At 39.9% G+C, this 25,094-nt stretch overlaps 1 protein-coding gene across 4 annotated transcripts in view; it reads left to right on the forward strand.

Annotated features, from left to right (window-relative positions):
* KCNAB1 (potassium voltage-gated channel subfamily A regulatory beta subunit 1) overlaps positions 1-25,094 on the forward strand; it is a 494,315-nt gene that overhangs the window by 394,633 nt on the left and 74,588 nt on the right. For all 4 annotated transcript variants that reach the window (XM_055381884.2, XM_055381883.2, XM_004037886.4 and 1 more), the window contains 5 exons: positions 9,979-10,016; positions 14,557-14,636; positions 16,931-16,975; positions 20,794-20,838; positions 22,715-22,758. In XM_055381884.2, coding sequence (XP_055237859.1) covers positions 9,979-10,016; positions 14,557-14,636; positions 16,931-16,975; positions 20,794-20,838; positions 22,715-22,758 — 252 coding nt within the window. The remainder of the gene's footprint in view (positions 1-9,978; positions 10,017-14,556; positions 14,637-16,930; positions 16,976-20,793; positions 20,839-22,714; positions 22,759-25,094) is intronic.

A 25,094-nucleotide genomic window follows, 5' to 3' on the forward strand; every position in this document is an offset into this window, starting at 1 on the left:
GTCAAGGATGGCTCTGTGCATGAGGTTGGAGACACTGCTCCTCAGATGACAAAAAACCTGAAATAAATCCTGATCTCAGGTGGGACTGAGAGAATTTGAGAGCAGGGAGGTGGCCCAGGAGAGTGAGGGCAAACATATGGAGTTCTTCATCCAGACAGCCAGTTTGGGGGCAGAGATAGGTGCAAAGCTTTTTTAAAAAATTTCATTTTTAGTTCCGGGATACATGTGCAGGATGTGCAGGTTTGTTACATAGGTAAACGTGAGCCATGGTGGTTTGCTGCATCTATCAACTCATCACTTAGGTATTAAGCACCACATGCATTAGCTGTTTATCCTGATACTCGCCCTCTCACCGCCGCCCCCTCAACAGGCCCCAGTGTGTGTTGTTCCGCTAAACAATGGGAACACGAAGCTTATCATAAGGAAGGAAGGTTAATGGGGAAGGCATTCAGCAGAGGGAAGAACATGGGCAGATTGTAAAGCAGGATGTTGTTACAAGCATTTAGAGCAAACCTGGGCCATACCATTTGGCTGGAGTAGAGCATAGGGGCTGGGGGGAGGTAAAGGAGCATCATCACCAGGAATCAGCATGGGGCTGTGGAGTGTCCACTAAGCAGCTGCGGCAAGTCACTTCTTACCACTCACTGTCGCTTTCTTATCATTTCCTCAGGTGAGGAAAATAGATGGAATCATTCAGACCCTGTAGTTGTGATAGGGATTAGAGCTGATGTATGTAAAGCACCTAGCACCGAAGGAGCTAGAAAAGCACAATGGATCTACATGGTGGAGGCTGAGGATGTCTTTCTCATTTGGCCATAGTTTCCTATTTTATTAAGTGCTGACACAGAAACTTTAAATAGTGGAAAGGGTTCTAAGTAATATTTAGTCCTTAAACACACACACACACACACACACACTATTCTTTACTTGTAAATGGAGATGCTGCTTGCACTTCACCTGCCTGAGGAGGCCCACCTTTATTTCTCCTGGCCTTTACCACTTCCTTACCTACTTTTATTGCTATTTCAAGCTCTTTTGTAAAAGGCAGGTGTGAAAGCATCCCACCCCTCAACCCCCTTGAGGACCTGGGTGGCATTACTGGTACTTGAAAGAAAAGGTAATGAAAGTAAAAAAGAAAAGGCTAAGTTGCTATCACATTTGTCAACTCTGGCCAGATGCTCATTAGCAATAGGCTAGAAGCCAAAAATGAAAGACCAGGCTGCAGCTTGGATCCAAAAATAAGGGCCAGGCTCTGTGGAAAATACTGACAGATGCGAGCCAGAACAAGGAAGAATGCTTTGTGTGCGTCATTTGAAAAAGAACACGTCCAAGCACCCAGACACAGGTCTTCATGTAGTTTATCTTAGTGGCCACAGTAGGGTTGCTCAGAGCATTGTTTTGCCTCCAAATCACATGGGATGCTTGATAAACATACAGATGCCCCAGCTGCAGCTCATATCTGCAGAATAAGAATCTGCATGGGGGTCCTGGGGGATTCTAATGCACCCTGAAGAGTAAGACCTATTGATCTGAGATTGGGAATTAATGCTCGAGCTATGATGGAGGCTGGTAAGCACTTAGGAAATTTCACTGCATTCTCCCAAAAGTCCTGTGAACTAGTTATGATTATTACCATTACCATCCCATCTTGCTAGTGAGTGGTGGAGTCAGAACTCCAGCCCAGGCCTCCTGATGTCCCCCTACTTACTTAGCCTTTCATTCTAGGCCTCACCAGCAAGAGGGTATCTTCATTCCATGCCCTTCAATTGGTAGAGAGTGCCAAGGGCAAGAAGCCAATTCTTCACCTCCATTACCTGTCTTTACATCCCAGCGCCATCATGGGCCTTCCCCTCAGGCCAGATTTCTAAGAATTTGGTTCTGTTTGTTTTGTTTTGATTCTGCATGAAGTAAAGAAGGTTAAGGTAACTATGTAACTTCCCTCTCTTATTGAAATAACAGTGCCCTCTCTACAACATCCCGTGATTGCCAGGGTGCGGGGGCATGTCTGCTGGATTTAAATCCCAGCTTTTACTCCACCACTTACTAGTTATTTAAACTTTGGGCATGTCATTTAACCTCTGGAAAATAGAGATGGCAGCAATTGAGTAAAAGAAGAAGAAAGGCAAGTCAGGGTGTAAAGAAAAGGATGGGCTGCATGCTGTGGCTCACGCCTGTAATACCACCACTTTGGGAGGCTGCGGTGGGCGGATCACAGGGTCAGTAGTTCAAGACCAACATGGCCAACATGGTGAAACCTCGTCTCTAATAAAAATACAAAAATTGGCCGGGCACAGTGGCACGTGCCTGTAATCCCAGCTACTCAGGAGGCTAAAGCAGGAGAATTGCTTGAACCTGGGAGGCGGAAGTTGCAGTGAGCCGAGATTGTGCCACTGCACTCAGGCCTGGGCGACAGAGCGAGGCTCTGTCTCTGAAACAAAAACCAAAACAAAACGCAAAGGAAAAGGATGAGATGCTACCAGTATGAGAAGAATATAAACTGTGGTTCTCAACCCTGACTGCAATTAGAGTTATCTGAGGATCTTTTAAAAATACTGATGCCAGGATTCCACTCCCAGAAATTCTGATTTCACTGGGGTCTGGTGAGGAATCAGGTCAGCAATACCATTTATATCCCCCCAGGATATTCAAATGTGCAGCTGTGGTTAAAAACCTCTTGTTCAAGATAGTGAGGAAAACAACCAACGTTCCACAAATGCTCTCTGGTTAGAGACACTTTCTTAGTAAGGGTGAGAATGCTTACTGATTGAACAAGCAATTATTACTCACTTACCCTGTGCCAGGCTCCAGTGCAATGGCTAAAATTTAAAATTTAAATTAAACTTAAACTTAGTCCCTGATCTCAGGACAGCTGCAGTCTAATGAGGAAGTCACATCCAAAAATAAACTATGCGGTTACAATATAGTGTGATCAATATGGTAATAGCAGTTAGTTCAAAATGGTAGGAGAAGAGTAAATGGAATGACTTCTTCTCCTTTCAAAGAAAAACCATAGAATCATGAAATAATAGAGATGAAGGAAGCTCAAGGTTCCTAATTTTGTGCATAAGGAAACAAGAAATCAAGAGATTGGAGGTTTCTCAGAGTCACAGAGTTAATGCAAGAGAACCTAAAAAATTCTAATGATGTAGCAAGACATACTTCAACTCACCAGGGGAAGTGCTAAGAAACTATGGCTTAGCAGCACTGGACTCTGAAGCTGGAGTTCTGGGTCCTGAAAAATAAGTAGAATTTGGACATAAAGGCATGGGAAAGGTTTAGATTTTCAGTGGAAGGCTCAGCCCATAGCTCAAAGGAGAACATGCTCACCAGGGTAATGACCTGGAGCTTAAGGATCTCAGGTGGTGGCCAACAGCTTAGGGCTCCCTCCTCCACATCAACTCTAGTTTTGGGCTTACACCTATTTCTTGCTGGATATGCAATTTAGAGGGATGCTCCCACCTCCAGTTCCACTCCTCTTTGGGGGTTATACTATACAACTGAGACATTGAACATGTTAATTTTGCGTGGTGTATTGCTTAATTTCAATGTGACCTAGGGTTTGAACCTCTTATCTTAAATTCTTTCGTGATATAACAGATTAACACCTCAAAATAGATGAAATGTCTCTCAATTATGACTACATTTGGTTAGTCTTGACTATATTAAGCTGCAGTTCACATGTGCTCTGTTTACCAAACTTAAAATCGTTAAATCTATATTGAAATGTGTTGAATTGGCTCTCCATTCTCCCCATACTCTGACCTTGGTGTTCTCCTAGAGGTTTCACCTTCTCTCACACCCTACACATCCTTTTACGCCAGTAAATACTATTGCTTCCCCTTCAAAATTTATCCAAAATTCAACCACTCCTCGCCATCCTCACTACCACCACCTTGGACCAAACCACTGTCATGTCTCACGTGGATTATGGGAACAGCCTCCTAACTGGTCCCCCCATGTTTCAGCCTCGCCTCTGCAGTCTATCCTTAGCACAACAGCAGAGTGTTCCTTTTAAAAGAAAGTCAGATTGTGTCACTTCTGTATTCAAAATTATTCACTAGCCTTTCCTAGGTCCTTCCTATGATTGACATGACATGATCTGGCCCCCATGAACCTCACCTTCTCTTCTCTGGCCACACTGGCTTCCTCCTTGTCCTTGCTCATGTTGAGCAAGCCCCTACCTCACTGCTCCCTGCAACTGGAACACTCTCCCTCCAGATAAGCGCCTGGTGAGCCCCTTCACTTTCTTTAGGTCTTTTCTTGAAAGCTCCTTTCTTAGTGAATCTTATCTGGCCACCCTATCTAAAATTTCAATACTGATCCCTAGACGTTTCATATACTCTATCCCTGCTTTATAAAATTGATTCTCTAACATTCATCAGTCAACACTATGTATTTTATTTTACATTTTATTTATTTGTAAAATTAACGTTTATAAACACTATATATTTAAGTTATTTTTGTTATTCCTTTTTCTTTACCCATATGTCTGTTTCACGATGGGAGAAATAGTTACCAGTTTTGTTCACTGTTGCATCCCAATAAACTAAGTACAACACCTGGCACACGGTAGACTCAATAAATACTTGTTGAATGAAAAAGTGAGGAAATGTTAACTGTGGCATAATAAATATTAATATTATAATTGCATTTACATATTCTCTTCTTGATAGCTATAATAATATATTCAAACCATAGGGAGACCAACCTGCACTATAGAATTTTATAACCTTAAGATGATTTAGACCCAAATTAAGGGACGTTCTACAGAATACTTGATGAGTACTTTTAAAAGTGTCTACATCATGAAAGACAGGGAAAGACTGAGGAACTGTCACGTATTGGAGTAGATTAAGAAAACATACAATTAAATGCAATGTTGGATGCTGCTTAAGATCCTGGAAGAGAAAAAAAGACAATGAAATTCCAAAAAGACCTATTGTATTAGTACTGTACCCATGTTAATTCCCTGGTTTTGATAATTGCACTATGGTGATGTAAGATATTAAAATGATCTCATCTAAATGTCTAAATATCCTTTATACTCCAAGCAAGGCAGTCATTTAAATGGTAAACATGTTTTTTGAATGAATACGCAAGAAGTAATTACCCTGATAATCACCAAAAGATAATGATGTAACCAAGATAGATGTGTGTGGTGGGCAGTTTTCTTCTTTTTACCTTTCATCCATCATTTTTCTATGCTATGGTAGATTTACTCCAAGGAACCTAACACAGGTTTTCAAAGCAAATATTCCTTGGTCCATAAAGGGGTTTAATCAGAAGACACAAAATAGTTCAAAGAGTTATCTTTATACTCTCCCTTCTTTTAAAAGGTTAGAAATAACAATTGTCAGTTTAGTAAAATCATCTTGTAAACAACATCCCACTAATTTGAGATTACACAGTGAAATAATTGTATGCCATTCTAGGTCTCAGGAAAGCATGTTCTCATTAGAGGGAGAAAAATGGTTAAGAAAACTGTCACAGAGGGTTTTTGAGAATCATATTAACTAACAAGTCACCTTAGTTCTTCTGGAGTGGAGCACAGTGGAAAATAAAATCATAGAAACAGAGTTCTTCTGTCTAGAAGGCTGTTGCCCCATTCCTCTCCAGCAGGAGGGGATGTGTCCTGTCTGTGAGAGGCAACTCCTCCTCAGGAGTAGAAAGTGGACCCCACCTACACTGGGCCACTTACCCATCTGCTTGCTGGAGGCATTTCAGCCAAGGAGAAAGACTTTCCTTTGGCCTTTTTCCACAAAGGGGCATAGCTGGGTGGGTACCCAGGGATAGGGAGAAACATTTCAATCATCTAGAGACTAGAAGAACTAAAGATTATTGATAAGCATTATTCATTTTTCTATAAGTCATAATAAAGATGTTTGTTTGGTACGAAATTATCCCAAAATTTTAAAGATTAATAACAGTCAACAAGGCAATGTAATTCAATTTAACCAACACTTACTGACCATGTACTAAGAACCCACTTCTATTCTAGGGCTGTGGAGATGCAAAGACGAATGAAATAAAAGTGTAGCCCTCAGACAGCTTACTCTCTAGTAAAAGATATAAACTCTATAAACAAGTAGGTAGAAAACAAATGAGTAGCAAGTGTCCAAGGGCCAGGGAGGTAGTCATCATGAACAAAATAAGCTGAATATAAGAATGACAAACTCCAAGAAATGGAAGCAAACACTTTATTCTTATTAAATTATGGAATAGGTATGTAATAATGTAAATATATATAATATTTGTATGCTATTTTATATTAAATTTTAAAAACATTGAAAAAGGAAAACAATTATTGCTATATTTTTATTTCATAATTCATTACTGCTTTGACTTGGAATCAGAAAGCTCACATCTTTTTTTCTGTACCAAAACATGTTTCAGGCCCTGTATTTTTCACTGTGATGTACAGAATGCAGCCTTAAACACTTAAGCCAGGAGGGTGGTTGGTTTTTTTCAGATTAATTTTGGAGTCGAGCCTAAACATAGGCTCTTCCTAACACGGATGGAATTACTACTGTAAATGGTTCTTATATCTAGAATCACCTCTTCCAAAATGTGTGTACAATCCCGGCTTTCAGCATTGTTCTACTTAGACTTCAAATAGACTTCAGTACCATTTTTGCATTACAGTTTGATAACGTCTAATCATAGCCCAACATAGGTGCTATCAAAAAATAAGAAAGGTAAGCTAAATAATGTTATTTTATTTTCATAAAGTTTGAAGTCTGAGAACATTTTTAGAATTTGGTTTTCAATGGCATAGTTTTAGAGAATAAATTTTATGGTATCTTCATTTCTGGAAACTGATCTCAATGTAGGAAAGTAGATGAAATTATTCCTTTACAAATGAATTTCCCAAAAAGTTAACTTTATCTGGACGGAGAGAAGCTCACAAATGAAACATTTGTGCAATACTTGTGACTGTACCTATAGAAAAATAGTCAAAAAATATAGATAAGTTGTAGAGTCAGCAAAAAGCTCAGGACTTTGGGCTAATCTTCACTGCTAAGCAGAGATAGGGCTATCCCTTGTGATGACATTAACAGTTAAAAAAATCTCTTCTGCACCACAGTGCAAGTAAGCCAGCAAATTCATTAAGCAAATGTTGACCTGATTTTGCTCAGAGACATAGAAGAATAGCCAATTAGTGGTATTAATTACTGAATCCATGGCTTCTCCCATTTTAGCTTTGTGCCCAAAGCAATTTCTGATGAATGAGGAAATTAATGGACTTGGGGATAGTGTACCTACAAAATAGTGCCACCTATGGGCTGTTACTTGACCAGCCTGACGTTAACTCCACACATCCTGAGAGCTCCATCTATAACACTTGGTGACTTTGACCAATGCATTCTACATCCAAATGGTCTGAGACCTTTTTCATAACACAGAGTCAGCCATTTCCTGATGTTTTGCCTTTCATGGGCTCCTGTTTCTGAAGTTCCTTGACCCCTTCAAAATTCTCACCACACCACAAATAAATATAGTTAACAGTGTGCTATTCTCTATATCTGTGTTCTCATTTGCTGCAAGAGAAAATGCCACCCATAAATTAACTTGTCCTGAAAGTTCTCAATCTTATTTTTAACATACCAAGCTACAAAGTTGCTCATTAGACTAACATTTACAAATGCCTGTTGAGGCTCTGGACACATAATTTCTGCAGCATTCAAAAGAGACTCTTTTATAAACTGTGTTGTCTGTAAAAAGGTTTTGATACCCAGGCAATTTTTTCACTTAACAAAGAACCGTATTTCACAGCAGCTCACTTATTTTATTCTCATTCAAAAACAAATGCTGCCATTTCTTCAGTCCATTAAATTTTCCGACACCCATTTTTTCTGTGTAGCAGTCAAGGCTGATTTTTTTTTCAGTGGTGCCTTAAGATGTAATTTTTCTTTGCAAACATTCTTTGTTTGGATACTCTTCCCATCCACCACCCCCCCAAAAAAAGTTATGCTCCTATTTTTTTCTTATAATAATTGTTTTTTAGGAGATGCACAAGTTCATTTTCCTCTTCTTTTTACAGTAAGAAAAATATCAGTAAACACATGGTGGTAAAAAGCTACTACTCTTTGATTTCAGTGCTGGGAATACAACAGGAAGATGTGGAGGCTTTAATTAACTGAGAGGGCACAGTCCTCTGATTTAGGGGCTGTCTACCTGGTGAGGACATCAGCTCTTTGCTGTCAAAGGCAGCTGGAAATCAAAACATTTCAAGAAAAATCTTCTAATTGTTTAAATGTTGGCAACTTATTCAAAATTTATTAAAATACCAAGAGGATCAACACCATTCTAGTCAAGCAAAACAAGGCACCCTGTGGGCTGCCCATCTGCAACCTCTGGATACGTAGAGTATAAAAGTAAAACAATTTATACCTACTTTTATTTTAGTCCCTGAGAAGTAAGAGAAAAGGTACAATTATATCAATGTATTCCGATGGAATATGAAATCTAAGTGCCATAATTAATTTGGAAATGGTCTAATAAGGCAGTGTGGTGTGGTGAAAAGGATACCCTTCTTGAAGCCAGTCCATTTGGGGAATCCTGGGTATTCCACTTATCGAGTTGGTTAATTTTCGATTCCTCATCTGGAAGTAAGCATAAAGTGATCTGGTAAGCTTCTTAGTATACTGTCTGGCATTTGGAAAGTGTTCCATAAATGGTAGCTAGGACTGTGATTACAAAATGCAAAATATGCGTTTTCGACCACATTTCTTTGTATGCCTCCCAAATATCACTTGTGCCCAGGCTGTACCGCTCTCACTCCTGCCGTCCCTCCCTGTGCTCCCACATTTCATCTCACGGCCTGATGGTGTAGGCCCCTGCTCATCAGCACTCTCTGGAGTTTCCCACCTCCTTTCCTGGCCGGTGCTCTTGCCTCTCCCTAGGATGTCTGTCCCTTTCTTCTTCGTTCAGTTAACCCCTGTGAGACTTGACCTAGCTGTCACCTCTTCTAGGAAGTCTTCCTAGAATGCCACCACCCTCCAATCTAAATAGAGCACTCCCTTTTATCTGCCTTATGTTCACCTCAGTCATAGCATTTGTCAAATGGTCTTATAAACCGTGAGCTCCTGCAAGACAGGAACTGGGCCAATCATCTCACTGTCCCTTACACATGAGTGCAATGCTTTTATGTGGCATGTAATTAGGAATCAAAAGAATTCATTCCCTCCTTTAGGAAGGGAAAGGAAGGGAATAAATCCTCCTTTTAGGAGGATCTATCCATAAAGGATGGAATGAATAAATGAGGTGCCTGGAGACCAGCATAGCAAGTGCCCACTCCACTTCGGCTTCCCTTCTACTTTACAAAGTTTCAAACGTCTTTGGCTGCTGAGTGTGCATCTCTCCCCTTGCCTTCCCAAACCTTACTCCTGCTGCTGTCTCCACTCTCACCCAAACCAATGGAGATTTCCATTCTGGAATGGCAGGTTATGACAGAGAAGGCACATAAGTGTCACCTCCTGAGTCTTGTAAGTGGGCACTGGAAAGACCTCTAAGAGGGTCTCTTTTGAAAAGTAATAATGAATAAAAAATACAGCCACTATTTGGAGGCAAAGAAGGGGAGAACTATAACCATAACCCAAGGTCTTACCTTCACTTTCAGAACATGTGGCTTCTTAGCTCAGTGGGAGCAAGAATGGATCTTGTACACTAGCATCCATCGTCCTATAGCAGAAGGGAAAGCATCTTCTAGGACAGGGCTTCCAATAGTATGTACGGTGGCTTTCAGTAAAGAAACAGCAGCCCTTTCTCCAGAGGGATACAGACCCCTTCTGGAATACTTAGTGAGAAGAAGACAGTCTAGACCAACTAGACCACAGCCCACATGTGCCCCTCATCCAGGTACCTTTGTGAACTACCCATACAACCTATTGCGGTAGTCCCAAAGTAAGAATTTCCCTTATTACACACAATATTAGAAAAATGATGATGAATAATATGCACATATTTATTATTTTCTAGGAACATGGGTGACATTCGGAGGTCAAATTTCAGATGAGGTAAGTTACCTTTGGCCTCTATTATGCTAATGAAAGAAAATGCAGAGAGAGCTGTATAGCAGGAGTCCTCTTCCTGGGACCCTGACACTCTACAGGGATAAGGTTTAATTCACAGGAAATGGTAAAATTGACTCAGAGATTATTGTTGATTTTATTTTTCCTGTTGTAGTTTTTACATTTAGACTATTAATAGCCCTTGAAGCTGTACATTATATATGGAGGTTGAACAGTCAGAGAATGAAACAATTTGGAATAAACATTAGTCACTTTATGAAAAGATTGTATTGCTGTGATGTTGTTTTGCTTTATTTGTTTGTTTACTTTTAGCTGCAACTAGGATGACTAATTGGTCTCAGTTTGCACAGAAGTTTCTCAATTATAGTATCGGAAGCCCACGTTGCAGAAACCCTCTCAGTCCTGGGAAAACTGCACAGTTGGTCACCTGGCTTGGGCGACTAATCTAACCTCTCTGAGCCTCAGTCCATCCTATATAAAATGAGATGCTAATACTAACTTTGATGGTGGTCTGTTGAAAGGATTAACACATCATGCTTATCAGATGTTTATATAGTCCTCTGACTAGTAGGTAGCAGACACTCAATAAATGGCAGCTATGGTAATTATATTTACAATAAAATTCCTTTAGATCATCATTTGCACAGTCAAAACAGTACTCACCAAAGTGATATTTTTATCATTTCCTTTAAGGAATACCTTCATGGCATGAGTGAGGTATGCAGGCATTGAGCACCAAGAACTCCCCTGAGGGCAATGCCCTGAGTCCCTCTGATCCTTCCGTGTCTACCTGCAAGAAGAGTCAGAGATAGTGTCTCTGAGTGGGTGCACTGAGTGGGATCCAGTCCCACTCTACCATTGACCGACCTGGTTTACTAACATTTATGTGTACTAATGGTGGCCACATCAATAAAATTCTCTAACCCTCTAATCAGCAGGATGGTGGTTAAGATTAATGAGATGATGCCTGTAAAGTGCTTAGTGTGGTACCTGGCCCAGAATAAGCCCTTTACAAAGGTAGTTCTTACTATCATTCCTAACGAGACACTTGGGAAACAGAGGCTTTTCTCCACAGCTCCCCAAATCACCAGTGTTATTTAGCAGATCTGAGAGAGAAGTCTTAACTGTATATTCTTGTCCGTCCTAATGCCTGCTCCCTGTATTGGGCACATGTCACCTTATAAGGCTTGTCTCATGGGGGCTCCCCAGGGATGCAGACTTTAAGCTAGAGAGTAGCATACAGGACAGTTATTAGGAAGTGTTCTCAGGATCAGCACAGGGCAGGGAAGAAAGCAGCACTGGGCAGACGGAGAACTTGGGTCATGATGCAGCCTCAACAATAACCTCAGCCAACTCCATGGGGATCTCCAAAGCTGAGATGGTTCTGCAGAGTTGTCTCAGTTTGGGACAACATAAAGGACTGGGCCTTTATGTCCTTTTACTGACCAGTCATTGGACCAGAGGCTGATCGGGAAGCAGGTCTGACCTTGGGCTATGTGACTCTCTCTAGCCGGGCTAGGTGACTCTCTCTAGCCAAGTGCAATTTCCAGAGAGGGCTGACAAAGGAAGGCCATTTGATGGCAGCATTCCTAGCAGCTCAGGGAATAAGTCCCTCAGTTCCAAAGGAGAACCTGAGGGCACATCCCAGAGTTTACTACAGGACTCTGTCTGACTGGCACCAGGAAGGGGTGTATGGAGGAGGCACAAAGGGAAAGCCACAGAAAGCAGAGCACAGGCTATGGACTTGAAGTCTCATACAAAATAGGTGGCAAGCAGGGAGGGAGGCCTACAGTTAATAATCTACTGTATCCAGCACATATATAACCTACTACTGATGGTGCTTGGAAGGGAAAAAGACAAAAATATCTTCCCTTTCTGAGCAGAGGGGCCAAGTAAAGTGCATTATTTCCCCCTAGTCTTCAGTCTCCTCTTCACAGTGTCTGCTCTCTGCTGCAATGAGCCAAGCTTGCCCGGGTCGTAGTGTGAAGGGCTGACCTCTGAGATGAATAATTTCAAAATTTCAAGTCTAAAAACTACGATAAAGCTGTCATGAATGGCTGCTGAAGCACTCACCTCAGATGCAGACCAGGAAAATAGCTATTGTACTTCCAGAGAGCATCTGTGGCCTTCCCTGGGTCCCTGAAGAGAGAATACCAGCAAAGAGAAGAAGGGAGACACAGCCAGATTCAGTCTCACCCATCACAGAATTCTTTGAGCTCAGTGCTTTCCGTGTAGCAAAAATGCGGACCAATAGCAATGAGTTCACCTACCTCGATTTTCCTGCTTTCTCTCTGGCGTCAAATAATCTCAACACAAAGTACATGCAAATATGGAATACTAGGGCTGGCCACACCACAGTGTGCTGAGTTAATTGTTGATAATTACATCACTGTCAACACTTTCTCAGGAGGTGGGGATGTCCCCATCACTGGGAGAGTTCATTTATTGAATTATCATTTGGCAGGGATATTATCAAAAGGATACAAACACCAAACTCTGTAAGGTGCCTCTCAAAGATGATTTGGCTTCATCAAAAAATAAAGATAGATGTTACTGATATGAATAATTATTTACTTAAAATAATGATGAGAGCATATTAGCATCTTATAGCACTTAATTTTCGGAGTTTTATTTACATTTTTTTATCTGTAAGGTAGTTAAGGTACCTTTAACTGTAGGTAACAAAAACCCAACTCAAATCAGGTTAACCCATAAAAGAAAAATTATTATGACTTTTACACTAGAAGTGTAGATGAAGAGCAAACTTCAGGGCTGCCTCAGTCAGTGACTCCCAATCTGCTTCCCAGCGAGTCTCTGGCCATGTGGGTCTTTGTGTATCAACTGCTTAAGAAAGGCAGCTGCCGGAAACCTAGGCCTCAATTAGAACAGTGACTCCAGGGAAAGGGTGTTGCTCCTAGAAACTCAGTAGGAACAAAGAATAATGTTCCTAGAAGTCTCCAGCAAACTTCTCCTCATATCTCATTGGCCAGGGTGTGTCACATGACCCTTCCTGAGCAACTCACTCGTAGGCTCCCCAGGCCCCCGCTAGAGGGAGGTGAAGTCAGCTTTGCCTGAGGCCTCTGGGCTTCATGCAGGAGGAGGAGATCCCTGAACAAAATCAACCCCATTTTGCAGACGAGGAAGCTGAATCTACAGAGAGGTCAGATGATTTGCCTACGTTTATTTTTCTAGTAAGTAGGACCCTCAAGGCCAGAAATCACTCTTCAGACTTAGTTGGTGATGTTTTTCATTATTTCACATTCAGGCCTTCAAGTTCAATGATTGGGAAACATCTCTGTCATCATTTAGTTTAAATCTTCATCCAGAATTCTCTATCTTATCTTAAAAAAACTCTCTAGATAAGATTTGTGTACATATCCAATAATATACCAGTATGTCATATGACATACACAGGCTAATATAAAATAGAAGCACAATAATTTTTAAAACATAGGACAGTCATAACAGGAAAAACTTGTCTTAACTTTTAATCTCCAGTTAGGATATAATTTAAAAATTATAGGAATATAAGATAAATGTTTTAATGGTAGTAAATTAAAAGCAGTAATAGCATACTATTATGCTAAAGAATCTGGATGGACTCCATTTTGCTAGCTTAACATTTTTCTTGGTAGGCTAATTTTTAAAGCAACAGAAAAATCGTTTATTTTGGAAATGCGGATGAAGCAACTTTAGCCTGCCATCAAAACATAATGGAAAAATCAATTAAAATTATTTGTGAGGTGTGTAATTTTTCAAATGACTAGTAAGTCAATCAGCAAAATGAAAAAATGGCCCTTCTCCACTGCTGTTTATGGCTATCCCTCTCTGGCCATTCCTTAAGCTGTGTGTAGCTATTCTGTACTCTTCTGTCATACTCACCACTTGCGTTCAGCAGCACAAAGCAAGGAACAAGGAGCTTTGAGGTCTGTTTGCAGGCGGAACAGTGAGGAGCTGGGTTCCTGGTGAGTCAGAGGCACGCTGCCCCCTCTCTGTGTTGATTCAATGGCTGCTCTATGATGGTGCCTGAGATTTTGCTAAGCTGTGGGTGGCAGGAGTTTTACAACAGTCACAGCTCTGTCTCAGCCTCAAGGAAAAAGTCACAAGCTTTCAGGTCAGGAGTCACCCAGCTGCCAAAAGTTATTGGCTTAGAGAAAGGAGTTGAGGAATGGAGTCACACAGTGATACAAATGGCCCTCTTTGTCAGAAAGATTAAGATGCCATAAAGAATGTTGTCAAACCAGCTCTTCCCAGCCGAGTGAGAAACACAAATCTATCCACTTTGGGCAGGCTAAATCCCAGCCTTCAAGTAACCCCTCAGTGCCCTATGTCTGAAGGAAAGAATACTTCTGTCCTGTGGATACTGGCTGAGACTTCTTTCTTTCCCTCTCCTCACTAAAACTAAGAAAAATAAGGAGTGGTTAATGAGAGGTCAGTGTTCCTAAAGACCAGTAGAGGACTCAAAATTGCTTCCAGGTTTGGAAAGCATTTGGCTTTTCTGAGTGACCTTTCTCTCCCCTTGCAGGTTGCTGAACGGCTGATGACCATCGCCTATGAAAGTGGTGTTAACCTCTTTGATACTGCGGAAGTCTATGCTGCTGGAAAGTAAGTCAGTACCTGTTTGTGTCACTCAAATGGCGTCTGTAGCACCAAAAGAATCAGCCCAGACCATTTCCAGCATGTTGGTGAAAAGGTTCTGTCCTTTCTCCACGTGTTGGCGGCTCTGCTCTGTTCTGCCCTCTACCACCATTACTAGAATTGGGGATATTGACTTTCTCTGGCACTCTCTGCTTACCCAAACCTTCCTGCTTCTGGACCCTGTATGAAGAATGGGCTGAAGGGGTATATGACCAGGAAGCAATTGCCATGTCTATGTGAGGGGCAGCAGAGTCTGATGCCAGAGTAGTGGCAGAGGAGATTGAGAAGTATTAGTTGAATACATGAGTGACCAAATGAATGAACAGATTCCAAAATGGTTGCTCAAAAGTTAGTCTTTTTATTTCATAACCATATCTCATAGTTTTTCAGCCCCTGAGGAACTGGGACATCCTCCTTGCAGGGAAACAGGAGCTCTCACTGTTGACCTGCCTGTCCCTACACTAGCATTACAGAAAGATTAGACGTCAAAGTCAGGATCCCCCAAGATGCCAAAGAATCTATCATCTTTTGTAAGAGGGGATCTCAGAGCCCATTCTGAGGACAGGAGGGGCTGCAGAGAGTCCTCGCTTCTTTTGTGAAAGGAGTCACATCCAACTGCAACCTTCCTTTGAACCCAAGGCAGATTTGGAGCCCTAAGACAGGGCTTGTTAAACCAGAACACATAGGAAATGTGCCAGGCCAGGCCTCAAGGTTCAGGCCATCCAGGTCCCAGCCTAACCAGCACATTTCAGAATAGATCTGGGGCTCCCTGGCCTCCTACTGGGAACATGGATGTCCAGCTCTCAGAACCAAGGAAACTAAATAGCTGCCCAGCTGTTTGAACAGCTCTGCAATTTTCTAACTGAACTGTGAGGTATAATCACCTGCAGGCCTAATTCACCTCCTTCCGGGTTAGAATTACAATCAAATTGCTGGACTTGCTGAATCAGGATGATCAGTGGATGGTCCCAGTGCATTTTCCTTGCATGAGTTTCCTCCTTTTCAAGAAGAGGTCTATGTTTAAGGACCATCGAGGAGGTTCAGAGCTCACATTCTTGATGCTTTCTGTTGAATCCAAGGAGAGAAAGTAAAGGTTATACGGTCTTGCTCCTTTCTGCCTTCTACCCCTTTCCATTGTTTTCTTCTTGTGGAATCCTGCTTAGTACCAAATGGCACTAAGGTAGAAAAAGGGAGAAGTAAGTAGCAAGTCTGTTAGAGTCCTGTTTGTATTACTCCTGTGAGGATAATCGCTCTGATTAATTATTGATTGTCGGTCTATAATTGAGATAGGTTTCCACTGTGAAATGCAAGGTTGCAAAAGGTAAAGGAGAGATAGGGAAAAACAAAAGCAACACCAATGTAAGACTCAATGCTTGTCTCTTTGGGGCATGCTCAACAGCTAACCCGCATCATAGCTTATTGCAAGCTATACACTCTAACAAAGACAGAACTCTCAGTTAAGACCGGTAATGACTAGCCATGACTCCCATCCATAGCATCCTAATGGACAAGGTGCTAATTCCACTGATCTCCCATTCACTAAGCCTCTGAGACCCCAGCTGCTTCTGACAATGTTGGTCTTACTGGGAGGGACATAGAACATTTGTCTCCTCAATCTTGGGTCCCAGCCTGGGTAGGTGGAAGAGGAGAGGATGGTGGATGCCTTCAGTATGCCTCTGCAACCCAGCCTTAGGGGCAGGAAGGACACTTCGTTATGTCTTCCTCTGTTTTGCTCCTATGACAAAGTTTGTCACTGGAACCTAGGATGTTCTGTATGCGAGTGTTCTCTATGTGGGACATCTAAACCCACACATCGGTTCTCAGTTTATACCTGGGAGCAAATATTTTTTATCTAAACAATGTGAGGTGTCATTGTTCTCCATAGTCACAATTGAATTGCTTCACAGCGATTAGAAGGAAAACTGACTCCCTTTGGACACCACCAAGCTGGACATTTATATATGGGATTGTTGGTTCAAAAACACCAAACTGCAAAATGACTGCTGCTGCTTAGTATCAGGACTGCAGGCGGTCTCCTGCCAGCGTGTCAGGATTTGGCAGGTGCTTCTGGAATGCTCCGGAGCAGGATTCTGCAGGCACAAGCAGAAACAGCGGAAACTGTGCTACCAGCCGAGAGCGGCTTCTATTTTCGGGATATGTAGGCACTGAGAGTTCAAACAAGGAATGGTTCTTGTGTTCTGGATTGACTCTTGCTTTTCCAGGACACTGCATCCTAAGACATTATCTGTTTCCCCTTCCAGGGCTGAAGTGATTCTGGGGAGCATCATCAAGAAGAAAGGCTGGAGGTATTGCATTCGCCATAATTATTTGTTTTTAAAAAGGTATTATTTTGCACCAGAGAAGGAAAAATAAAATTATGTGACACCTGACCAAAAGGCTGTCAAAAAAAATCAACTGTTGTTAAAGCAATGATTTATAGTGGCTTGAAAATAAATGCCGGCAAGTTCACTTCTGGAGCTTCAAAAATTACTGACTAGGCATTGATCACAATGAATTACCAAAGAGTTGAGCAGAGAAGGGGGGGATGTTCATGAAATATTTGTGCATAAAAAAGTGACAATTTCATGGCTTCCGACTGCCATTTGTGCTAATCTCTTGCAGGAAGTAACTTGACAAGAAGCTGATTATCCCCCCACACACATGCATTCATGTTTGCTGTTTATTTTATTAACTCTGGATGCAAATGAATGATGAAACAAGAAGACTTTGGGATAAATACCCCAAAGCTTTCTTATCTGAACACATTTAGTCAGCATCTCTCCTGTGTGCCCAGGAACCCTATTATCTGGCTATTCAGAACAATGCTTCATCTGCTATCCTTGAGAAACATAAGGGGCTGTGCTTACACGTCCCTTTCCAACACCTCCTGTAGCCAAAGATAGTGGTAATAAGGGAAGCTATAACATCTATGGGCAGTGGGGAGGTAATACTTCCCCATTTCACTATAGATTTCAGCCCCAACAGCCACTACTTCCCCAGCACGAGTACAGAATTAAGCAAAGCCGAGCAAAGATTACTGGACAAGTTTGGGGTCCTCCTCTGCCCTGGCATAATATCTGCTGATTACCAAATAAATGACAGTGTAATCATATTAGTGAAGACAACTGTGGAAAGAGCTGTGTACTCATGCTTCAACACTTAGCATGTATTTTCTAAAATTTAGTCTAGAGGAAATGGACATTCTCGAAGAGTTCAAGAGTGGTTTTATTATGCTTTTGCACACATGATTTAAACTCTCTCTAGGAAGCGAAACTAAGAAGGTGAAACAGACCCATGTATTTTTAGGGCTGCTTACTCCCCACTCTGAGATAAACTTTTGGTAGGAATAGAGGGCCCTGTAGAAATGGAAAACCAAACATTTATAGAGATATGAACAAATAAACTTTGATGACCTACTTTCTCCTTCTCCCTCTCCCCCATCCCAGGGAACTGTAAGGATGTTAATAGAAAACTATATTCCACCTTATATATGGAAAAACATTCATGTTCCCACTCAGTCCTTCACCTTGCCTGAGTTACTTTCCCACTCAGAGTATTGGTTTACCCATCACTGCCTAAATAGAGACTGTATCCATTCCCTATGGTTGCTGCAACAAAGGACCAGAAACTGGGTAACTTAAAATAACAGAAATTTATTCTTGCATGTTTCTGGAGGCCAGAAATCCAAAATCAAGGTTTGACTTTAAGGTTGGCAGGGCCATGCTCCCTCTGACATTCTGGGTAAAGTTCTTCCTTGCTTCCTCTTATCTTCCAGTGGTTGCCAGCCATCCTGGGCATTCCTTGACCTGCAGCTGTGCACTTTAACTCTTCTCTCATGTGTCTAAGTGTCTTCTGATAAAGACACCAGTCATATTGGATTATGGGCCTCCTCTACCTATTAACTAATTATATCTGCAGTGATCCTATTTCCAAATAAGCTCACATTCTGAAGTTCTGTGGGTTAGGACTTTAACATATCTTTTTGGGGTACACACTTCAATTATAACAGAAACCTTGGAGATAATTCCACTAATAGTACAGTGAGGTCTGCAACAAGGCGTAGGCTGCTGGAGTACATCTAAGGAAGGAGGAAAAGTATTGGTGCAGTAGCTCTTTTCTTTCTTAACACCCAGAGAACATTAAATTATCACTCTCCATAGCTGCAGAACCTATTTTATATACCTTTTGTAGAAAATAGATCACCATGCATTTTCCACAAACTGCGTTTCATTCTTGCAAATAAAAACTCAAGCTATTATTATACTCCATAATGTTTATATCAGTTCACAGTTGCCCCCGTGAGACTGGTGAAAAGATAAACCATATCATCATAGCTTTGAGCCTATAAAAGCTGTTTCAACTAGCACACTTGACTTCTGGTCCTGGCGCTACCACTTGCTAGCTGTGTTATCAAGGACAAGTTATTACACTTCTCTGATTCTCAATTTACCCACCTGTAAAATGGACAGCATAACAGTTCGTGAAGTGTCATGCTGACAGAGTGAGATAAGGTATGCAAAAGCATTTTGAAGGCTGTGCTGTGTCACTGTAAAATACATTATCATTCTCTACCCACTCAGAAGAGTTGCTCTAATAGCCTCTGTGGGAGTCAGTGACAATTTGCCAGGCTGCTGTCTACTCTTGCTCTTTGAACATATATGTTAGTGTGCATATCCATATAGGCCAAATATTTTACAGGAAGCCTAACTTTGAAAAACTAAGTCTGTGGCAGTGTTTGTATAGAATATGCAGCTTTGAATAATCAAAAGGACTGCATTCATTTTTTATAATATTCCATCCAGCTTTTTGTTGAAGGTTGAAAGTGCTAAAGGAGACCGGGCTCCCCTGTGGCAGATTGCTATTATAATAGGTATCATGAGGTTGATGTATTAACCTGGAAAGCACATCAGCCCTTTCGGGTTGTGTTATCTCCAGGTACATGTATTTATCGACCTTCCATTATAGTGATTCAAATTACTTTTGGGGGGATTAACTTCAGTGGGATGGGGCTGCTAACATTTTCAACAAATTTTTCTTGTTGCAACCAAGTTGTCAGAGTTGTCACCATCATTCCCCATTGGTTATCATTAATCATACTAGGTTTTTATACCTGAGAGCCCTGAGGCATTGACTCTACAGATGATGGAATTATAAATGCCTTATTTCAAGCGCTCTTGAAGATTGGCCTTAACCTTTGAATCTCAAATGATTTTTTTTCTAGGCCAGTGCGATCAAATTACATACCGAGGGAAACCAAATTGCACTGAGATCTGTTTCCCAATTTTATTGTATACCTGTAGTTCTCAAGAAATATTTCTTATTCCATGATCATAATGCTAGGATTGCATTTCCTGCCCTTGGTTGTGGCTTTCAGAAGGTAATAAGTTTGCTGATGAGATTTGCACATTTCATTCCCTTAGCAGTAAAATGGTAGAAACTTGAGTTAAGGACTTTAGGACTGTTTTCCTAAAATGACATTTCCATTTAATAAGACACTCAGACTTTTTTTTCCTGTTTGTTCTAAATATTTACTATTATAATTCACTTCATCATTTAAATGTCTATGTAGTCAGTTCCTGCCTGTGAATGTGATGTTAGAAGGGATAATAACCTGGAGCCACAAGGATCCATGTTCCTTGGCAGAGTGGAGTCCTCCTGGGAGGAGTTCACATGCAATCAGTGTGAGGCCAGATGCTGAATACGTGTTCACTGGTGTTTGTTCATTTGACTTACTAAAGCAATTCATCCCTCAGTCCTTTCACTTCCATCCCCACACACCATTTCTGACCCTCCATGCTGGCCCACCACTCACCTTTACTTTGCTATGTCGACATGGGCTTGCTGTCAGTTCCCAATCTGACTTGTTATCACTGCCCTCCACCTCCTCCAGGCAAAGATCATTTCCATTCAGCCTCTTCCTCTAGGATCCGACTTTGAGTCCTCCCGCACTAGCTTCCCTTTGTCTTTATTTCAGTGAGATGGATTAACAAATTTACCTCTTTACCAATTTTTAAAATGTGAGGTATAATAACAAATTCTTTCTGGTGCTATTATAATAATATGACTTGGTACAATAACCTGCATTTATTTACTACTTCTCTGTGTTTGTCTTTTTGATATACAGGAGGTCCAGTCTGGTCATAACAACCAAACTCTACTGGGGTGGAAAGTAAGTTATTTTTCCTACTAAACAGAAAACAACTAGTAGTGCATGCTTTTTTGCTGTTAGGCAGTTATTTTACATATAACGTACCAAGATTAATTGGCTTAGAGAGAGGGTTTTTTGTTTTTTTTTTTGTTTTTCTCTCACACTAAGGAAATAGCAGTTAGCCTAAGATTTCATTTTAGCAAGGTACTCCCAAAGAAATTTAGTGCAAAGCATGTGGTCACTTGTTACTAAGTGATTAATGTAGATTTTTCAAATACTAATCTCATACTTAGAATCATTTCCAAAATAGAGTTCAAATTTGAGGAAAGAAAAATAGGCACAAAGCATCACAGAAGAAAAGTCACTCAAATCTGCCAAAACTCAGAGACTTCTACAGAATGCAAAGATAAAAATACCTTGTCTGGCTCCATGTCTAAGTCTCTGATCATTTCTGCAGAGGGCTCTGAAAGTGCTGATCAAAAGGACCATCTCATTGGAGAATAACATGGAGCTACCTGTATCACTCGCTGTCAGGCCAAATGAAAGAGAAATGCTCTCTGTTGTGGGATGCAGAGAAGATTTCACAGGATGAATTGGCTTCTTATGGGCCTGCTGGCATTTGAACTGGTACTTACATTATTCAGCAGGACTTAGAAGGCTGGCCTTTTTGACAGACATGTGAGAAAACAGCAAGCTATTCCATATACCAGAGCAATCATTGGTACTGTGCTTTTCCATCTTTGAGACAGAAATCGCAAAAATAATAATAATAATAATAATAATGCTGGAGTTTTAACAAAAAGCAAAAACAAAACCTTATTTACCTTCCTATAATTGATAGAGAATTTTTTTTAATTAGAGGCAGAGGCCAATTCTTCTTTAGGAACCTTCTAATCAAAATGTCTATGTGTATATACACACTTGCAAACACATACTCTATTTTGTTGTTGGTTTTGAGCCTATTTATAATGATATGAAGACAGAAAGATGGAATTTACATTTTTTATTCCTGTAGTAATCTGTACAAAAATAAAGCAACATCATGCCTATGAGAAATGTGGATTTTCATTGCCCGTGCTTTGATTCACAGTGCCATTGCTCAGTGCTACAAAACCTTTCAGGAAATGAGACAGTCTGCAAGAACTGTTATATAGTAGAATATGTAGTAGAATACTACCTACGGTATTACTAATGTACTTATTAAGAATACCAAATAAGAATACATTCACAAAAGTGAATGGTAAATATTATATTTAAAAAGAAGCTGCCAAAGGTATTGATGTTGAAGAAACATGTTATGGATACTTTAAAATTCAAGTACCATATTTCATTCTAATTGGCCAGAGCTTGAGAATTGGGAAGGCAAAAGTCCTTATGATTAAGGGTCTGTCTTCTGGGGGTACGAATTTAAGGAACATTTGCTTCATCACATTTTAATTTAGTTTTAAAATTTATTTTGGAAGTCAAAAGGCACTTCCAAATTTGCTTCCTTTATCAGAAAAGCTAACAAAAAAGTTCAGCAGCCTGGCAATCTTACAATAAACTCACAAACCTATGTCAAGCCTTTTAATTTTCTCTAGATTGGTTAAGAACAAGGTGAAAAGGTCGTACAGTGTCTTGAGTTAAATATGGACAGAGTGTACGTGGCTGAGTTGCTGTTAACTGGAGCCTGGTGTTGAGCATGTCAGTGGCTTGGTGACTGTCGTGGATAATTCATCTACTGAGATCTCCAAAGAAAAGGGGTTCAGTGTGTTGCCCACCAGACTTCTCTCCTTAGCCTCCAGTGGTGTAGAATTTGATAAGAACAGGGTACAAAATTAGCAATTCAGACCAGAGATTTAGAGAAGAAAAGAAAGCACACTCTCATTCAAAGTTATTTGCTTCTTTTTCTTGGCAGAGCTGAAACAGAAAGAGGGCTGTCAAGAAAGCATATTATTGAAGGTGGGTACTTCTGCTTCAATTTAATTTTTGGTTGTGGGCCCCTCATTCAAGAAAGGTATCAACCAAACAAATTCAGAACACACTGGAAGAGGAAAAAGTTCTATATGAAAAGTGCCACAATCAACCAAGTTTCTTCTTGGGGTTAAATATAGGGAATGCAGAGATGTAGAGGGGAGAATGGGAACTCAAAAGGAAAAGGCAAAATTGTATAGAACTCTTCTCATTTTCAGCTATTACTAATATTAATAAAACATTCTCATAAGACTTTTTAAAAGAGCTTTATTGAGATATAATGTACGTATCATGAAAGTTTACCCATTTAAAGTGTACATTTCATTTGTTCTGAGTATAATTACGGAGTTGTACACCAAACACCCTAATCTAATGTGAAAACATTTTTATCCCCCCTAAAATAAACTTTATACCCACTAGAAGACACTCCCTATCACCTCCTCACCCCCTCCCACAGTCCCAAGCAACCATAAATCTACTTTTTATCTCTATAGATTTGACAATTCTGGACATTTCATGTAAATGAGATCTCATGATATATGATATTTTGTAACTGATTTCTTTCACTTAGCATAATGTTCATTCATGTTGTAGCGCATGTCAGTATTTTATCCCTTTCTTTGCCAAGTAATAGTCCACTATATGGATAGCCACATTTTGTTTATCCATTTATCAGTTAAAGTGCGTTTGGCTTATTCTCACTTTTTGGCTACTCTGAATAATGCTGCTATGAACATTTGTGTGCAAATTTTTGTGTAGACATATGTTAAGACTACTATAGTTTTTAGTTTTTATTTTATTATTGTTTAGATTTTTTCATATATATATTTTTTATTTCAATAGCTTTTGGGGTATGAGTAGTTTTTGGTTACATGATGAATTGTATAGTAGTGACCTCTAAGGCTTTAATGCACTCATCACTGAGTAGTATACTATACTGTTTTAGAAGGGAATAAACATATGCATAAAAAATGTGTAGAAAATTACCACTAGGTAATTGATTCCTGGTGCATTACTTTTGCAAGGCACCCAAAACTTTGTATAATTTAGAAATAAACAGGAAATAAAACAGTCAACAAGAACCATTATGTAATAAAGTACTACTACTCTACTTAATCGTGAAGATTGTGAGAACTGTGAGTAATTTTTGTTTATTTCTTGCTTGTCTATATATTATAAAACTTTACACTTAATACTTTTTGCAGTAAAGAAAAATGTTAAGAGTTTATACTAGTTTGTGAAGTACAGATGCTCCCAAATTTATGATGGGATTACATCTCAATAAACCCATCTTAAATTGAGAATATCTTAAGCTGAAAATGCGTTTAATACACCTAACCTACTAAACATCATAGCTTAGCCTAGCCTACCTTAAATATGCTTAAAACACTTACATTGCCCTACAGTTGGGTAAAACCATCTAACACAAAGCCTATTTTATAATAAAGGCTATTTTATAATAAATTAAATGTCACATGCATTAATAATTTATTGAATACTGTTCTGAAAGTGAAAAACAGAATGTTGTATGGAAACTCGATGTACAGTTTCTACTAAATGCATATCACTTTCACTACATCATAAAGTTGAAAAACCATAAGTCAAACCATTGTAAGTTGTGAACTATCTGTATTTCAAAAAAAATCCAAGAATTTTGTAACTTTAGATTCATGATTGATCATTGAAACAAGTGATTTTCTCCTTTTTAAAAAATAGTTTCATTTAGGAAATACTAACATCACCAAAAATGTAAAATGTGCTCTAATCTCACCACTTCAAAAATCAAAATAGATAAGGAAGCCAGGTTCTCCATTTGCTCATCCAATCTCATCCCATCCTAGAGTCTGACAATCTGGTACACATCTTCTTCACCTTTTCTCTATGGTTGTACTGACTTATCTGTCTATCCATCCATCCAAACACTGGCTTATATTTTAAATATATATATATAAACAGTAGAACCAGGCCACAAATATTAACCTAAGCCTTGATTTTTTTCTTAATTAAAATATACAACTTAACAGATTATTTTCAGTTTTTAGCGTTATAAAGAATTATACAAGTGACCATCCTTAGGTAAATGGGGTATTCCAGAGTGGCATTGCTAAGTCAAAGAATTATACAAATTGTAACACAAAATTACTTTCTAAAAGGAATATGCCATCCTGTTAGATGAGCTGGTCTTATTTATCTCCTTATTTATATGTTTATTTATTAGTGAGTTTGAGCTTCTTTTAATAATTTTGTTCTTTTTCTGGAAATTCACTCTTCATGTTGTCAGGCTATTTTTCTTTTGATTTGTTTGTCTTGGTCATAATACTTTG

Source organism: Gorilla gorilla, chromosome 2 (assembly GCF_029281585.2).
Source record: "Gorilla gorilla gorilla isolate KB3781 chromosome 2, NHGRI_mGorGor1-v2.1_pri, whole genome shotgun sequence".
NCBI lineage: Eukaryota > Metazoa > Chordata > Mammalia > Primates > Hominidae > Gorilla > Gorilla gorilla.